The sequence below is a fragment of the Vespa mandarinia genome, chromosome 7, assembly GCF_050613455.1.
Source record: "Vespa mandarinia isolate Hongniang chromosome 7, ASM5061345v1, whole genome shotgun sequence".
NCBI lineage: Eukaryota > Metazoa > Arthropoda > Insecta > Hymenoptera > Vespidae > Vespa > Vespa mandarinia.
In genome coordinates, this window is record NC_140816.1 from 2925001 (window position 1) to 2930000 (window position 5000).

General features: G+C 39.7%; 1 protein-coding gene and 1 long non-coding RNA gene across 6 annotated transcripts in view; one reads left to right on the plus strand and one right to left on the minus strand.

Annotated features, from left to right (window-relative positions):
• LOC146872875 (uncharacterized) overlaps positions 1–5000 on the plus strand; it is a 54371-nt gene that overhangs the window by 40707 nt on the left and 8664 nt on the right. Inside the window, exon 2 of the long non-coding RNA XR_014982356.1 lies at positions 1568–1692. This is a non-coding gene — a long non-coding RNA (uncharacterized LOC146872875). The remainder of the gene's footprint in view (positions 1–1567; positions 1693–5000) is intronic.
• Positions 1–5000, minus strand: part of br (broad-complex core protein) — a 63802-nt gene that overhangs the window by 27630 nt on the left and 31172 nt on the right. For 3 of the 5 annotated variants that reach the window (XM_035863493.2, XM_085658284.1, XM_035863495.2), the window contains exon 6: positions 3415–4256. The exons of the other annotated variants lie outside the window; for them this stretch is intronic. In XM_035863493.2, the coding sequence (XP_035719386.1) occupies positions 3433–4256 (824 nt within the window). In that variant the 3' untranslated portion in view covers positions 3415–3432. Of the gene's footprint in view, positions 1–3414; positions 4257–5000 lie in introns of those variants that run through there. 5 annotated transcript variants of the gene reach the window in all.

Consider the following 5000-nt stretch of genomic DNA (forward strand, 5'->3'; position numbering starts at 1 on the left):
CAAATAGTCCTCAGTTACACTTAAACCACGTAAAACATTATGCCAGCAGGTGCTACCGCCGTAATTCGACACATGCTCACCCTCTCTCTCTCTCTCTCTCTCTCTCTCTCTCTCTCTCTCTCTCTCTCTCTCTCTCTCTCTCATTCTCACACCTTTTCTCTCTCTCCCTCTCTCTCTCTCTCGTTTACGGCGCGTCGTCGTGCTTTTCCATCGGAAGTGCCTCAAAATCGAATTTCAAGATCATTCCTATTCACTTTTCTCAATAACTTTATCTCGAGCATCATTATAGAAACTATTTTGCTTGAACACGTGGCCTTCGTAAAAGTAGACCTTATTATTAAAGCGTGATGTAAATATTTGTTACGCTATGACGATTGGTAGTTGCAAATCGTTGTTCTCGTTCTCTCCCTTCTCTCTCTCTCTCTCTCTCTCTCTCTCTCTCTCTCTCTCTCTCTTTTTCTCAGTCGAAAGGGGAAAAAAAAATAAACGATAAAAAAGAGAAAAAAAAATGAGGCACTTCCGCGTAAGGAAGATGATGGACGACTCGTCTTCCGAGATCCGTGCTGATTTTTTTTTTTTTTATTGCTGCTGTTGTTGTGCTTGTTGTTGCTTTGGTTTTTTTTTTGTTTAGCGCATTACAGTAGTACAGTAGTGGTAGAAAGGTACAAGCAATTCCAAGATTCCAGCGAACGATCGTGAGCGATGACGTTAGTAATTTTCCGAGCACCAGAGGATGTAATCCATGGAGATCGATGCGTATTATTTACAGCGAAATAGTAGCAGTGTAGTCTTATTGTGGGTATACGTGTGTTACTATTTATATACAGGTGTGATATAGATTATCGTCGATTTGAATGGTCTGATGTTGCGATGAAAAGAGAAACGTGGAATACGCAGTGTATATGTGTATATATATACTACACATACACATACACACACACACATATATATATATATACACACATACATATATATATATATATATATAATGTACATATGTATGCATCTATATTTTATATACATACATAGGATATGTATGTATTTCTTAACGATGATTCGTCGGATAGTTTTCCTTTTCTTTCCTTATTCTTTCTTTTTTTTTCTTCCTTATCGATAGCAATAATACGCGTAAGGCGATAAGAACGATAATGTCTAAGACAAGCGACATCGCATAATCTACCCTCGCTAAATGATAAGACATAAATCTCTCCCCCCCTCATCCCTAACCCCACCTACCCGCTCCACTCATCCAACTTCGTTCGATTGGTTAATTAGTGAGACGTCCTTATATCCATTTTCAAATGCTTTTTATTTCATCATTGATTAACGACGCTTACACCGTGATAGGTACATTGCTTTGTTAACTTTACTTAGTATACGATTTAAATGGAACAAATTAATTGCCATGATTCGATCTCCATTATGATAACTAAATGCCAACCAATTTCAATCCGTTATATCTTGTTTTGAGTTACGCTTTTTCTTTTTTTTTTCTCTCTCTTCTTTTTTTCTGAACGCGGAATGCGTGAAAAAAATAAACCTCTACGAACGAACCGCAAATCCACAGGACACAAGGGCACCACCAGGGTCATCGAGAGCCATTCGAAGATTTCAAGCGCAATTTGGAGAATCGGTTTGCGTTTCACCGATTCGTGGTATTTGGAAAACAACTAACTCGCGCCTGTTATCTATGTATGTATGCATGTATTTTATCTATACATATATATATATATATATATATATATATATATATATATATACATAGACGGGAGGGGGCACTTGTAAAACCAGTCAATAACAGCGTACCAATTGAGAATTCCCTTTTTCACTAAAGTTATCCTATTATATAGGAAGGGATGGATATATATATATATATGATTGTGTAATAAAAATCTCCTCTATCTATATATCTCGAAATGTGACGAACAATGAACGAAAGCTCGTATCATAGAACAATCGGTTAATTAATCATACGTATGCCAGAATAAGAGAATGTACTGTCGTACATTCGATAAAAAAATCAATATTTGCGATAGATAATCATATTTTTCTCTGTACGATAATAAGATAATAAGAGATGGATGGAAGGTGAACCATTTCCTATCGATTTGAAATTGACTGATGCGCTATTATTGACTGCCCGATCGTACTACGTAATCCGATGCAATTCTATCGAATAAATAATGTTATCTCTACACGTGATACCGCCCGATTAGTTCGTTCGACAGCCTGTTCAAAATCGCTAATGATCGATGTACCAAAACTCCAGATAATATCGCAGTTAACGTCCAAGATAATGGTCGAACTTCTCGTAATTCCGTATAAGTAAACCGATAAAATTAGATCACGAATCGTACGAGAAACTTTGTTAATTTAGCATATACCAATTTTAATACGGAGCACCCCGACTTTGCTTGAACTGAAAGATACGCATATTCTTTATAAATATATATATATATATATATATATATATATATCATCCAAATGATATGCATTTTTGGAAACTAAACTAATGTGTCTCAATGGTAATTCCGATAACTCGAAAGAATACGGGGATCGAATCACGGACACTAACAAGACGAAGTGTCTAATTCCTGGAAACAGTATTTCGGCGTTCTGATACCGAATAGTCGTACGAGGTGGCGCTCAGAGACAAAAGTTGATAACCGATAAAGGTTCATAGGCGCTTATCGTATGGGCTACGAGCAACGTATCCGTGGAACTCTCTCTTTCTCTTTCTCTCTCTCCCTCTCTCTCTCCCTCTCTTTCAGAGCTAAAACGACAAAAGATTTATTCTGAGCGTGGATTAAAAAGCTCACGTTACCATCGAGCTGCAGTAACAATAATTCGTATATAATATAAACGATAAGGCGAAATATTTTCATGGAATCGATTGAAAAAAAAATTGTAGTCTCAGTATTTTCTCGATATAATATAGCATAAAATAGCATAATATAGCATAAAAAAAAAAAAAAAAAAAAAAAAAAAAATAATAATAAAAAGGAGAAACGAAGGTAATAAAAGGGAAAAATGAAAAAGTTTCTTTGGTTTTTGTGGTAACTAATATTAAAAAAAAAAAAAAAAAAATAATAATAATAATAATAATAATAATAATAATAAATAAAACGAACGGACTAGCTGCTGTGAACGGATATATTTTAACGAGGAATAAACTTTTATTATTATAAAATTCTTAGCGAACGAGAGAACGAGGAAAACGGACGGACGAACGGACGGACGAAGAACTTTCGCGATCCGCGCGTTACCTCCGAACCGAGATAGCCAACGTTATCGCGACGAGCAAGTAAAAAATGGTCTAATATTTACAAAATAGCGAACCTAGAGAGATTTTCGACACTAAAGATCGCGCGTCAATCGCGAGAAAATATAATTTCTCTATGCGATTAGCGATAATAGTGATCTATCGTGGGATCAATATGTAAGTTCGCAATGGATATCGTGATCTTTGCGTTCTTTCCTCGCGTGATATTGGCTCTTGTGACTGACCAAGCTGTTCCTGCTCTTGTAAATTCTCCCGCACTGATCGCAGGACAACGATTGCGGTACATAGAAGTGCGTGTCCGCGAGGTGTCTCTGAAGAGACCATGCGCGAGAGAAGGTTTTCTGACAGAAGCTGCAGTAAGTGCCGCCGATCGATCGGCCTGAGAACTTAAACTCATGTTCCGCGTTCCTTCGGGATACCTCACGGACTTTCGCTACCGGCTGAGCCGGCTCGTTTCCCTGAGAGAACCAACGGGGATCGCCAATCGATAGATTGGCTACGAGTCTCTCCTGGCTTGGATAACGGTGATGTTGGTTGTTTTGTTGTTGTTGTTGTTGTTGTTGTTGTTGTTGCTGTTGTTGATGATGATGATGATGATGCTGCTGCTGCTGTTGTTGTTGTAGTTGTTGCAGTTGCGGTTGCTGTTGTTGTTGTTGTTGTTGCTGTTGCGACTGACGATAATGAGGATGATATTGATCGTAATGATCGTTCGTCTTATACTCGTCGTGTTCCGGCGAAAGAAGACAAGACTCGAGCTCGCTGATCTTCGGAGACAGGGGCTCCGATTTTAGGACGATCTGCACGTGATCGTTAATGCCATCTAAGAGATCGATTATCGGCAGCTGCTGGTGGTTCTCCTGGACCACCTCGCAATGATCAGAGCCTGTAATTTCGCTCGATTGCCCGGATTGTTGTTGGTTCTCGCCGTTGGTGGCGGACTGCCAACCCCCGTCCTCCTCGGCGACCTCCCGGTCTGCAACCAAAGAGGAGGGGGCTGAGTCCAACCGGATGTGCCTGTCTGTCTGTCTCTATATGCCTCTCTCTTTCTCTCTTTATGCATTGTATATATACATATATATATATATATATATATATATATATATATATATATATATATATATATATAAACGCGTAACTGCGTGTATGTTCGTGTTCATCGCGTATGTCCGCATCGATGGAATCATTTAGAACGGAAATAAAAGCAATGTCCTATTAACGCTCTTTCCTCTTCTACAACCACACCGTCCCCTCCCCTCGTCATAAACCCCCTACCGACGCCCGCTCACCTCACCCACACCGCCCGCACCCTCTGTCTAAATCATCTCATCCGTACAAATAGTAGATGAAACTCGACGCGTGAAATGCGATCGAGTGTACGAGAATGGTTCGGTGGATCAAAGAGCCGGGTAACGAGCGTGGTACTGGACACCAATGATCCAGGAAGTTGGTCAAGACAGAAAGAGAGAGAAAGAGAAAGATAAAGATAGAGAGAGAGAGAGAGAGAGAGAGAGAGAGAGAGAGAGAAGGAAGAAGTTGAAGGAGTAGGAGCAAAGTGGCGATAGGAGGTGGAAAGGAAAAAGAGGGAAACAGGATGGTCGTACATCCATCGCCTCATAAAAGGGCAGAATAACGTCCGCGCAGATGGGATGTCAATACAGTAACGGCAGGAGCAGGCCGACGATGGTTCTTTGCGGGGTTTTACCCGGCCGGTTACCGT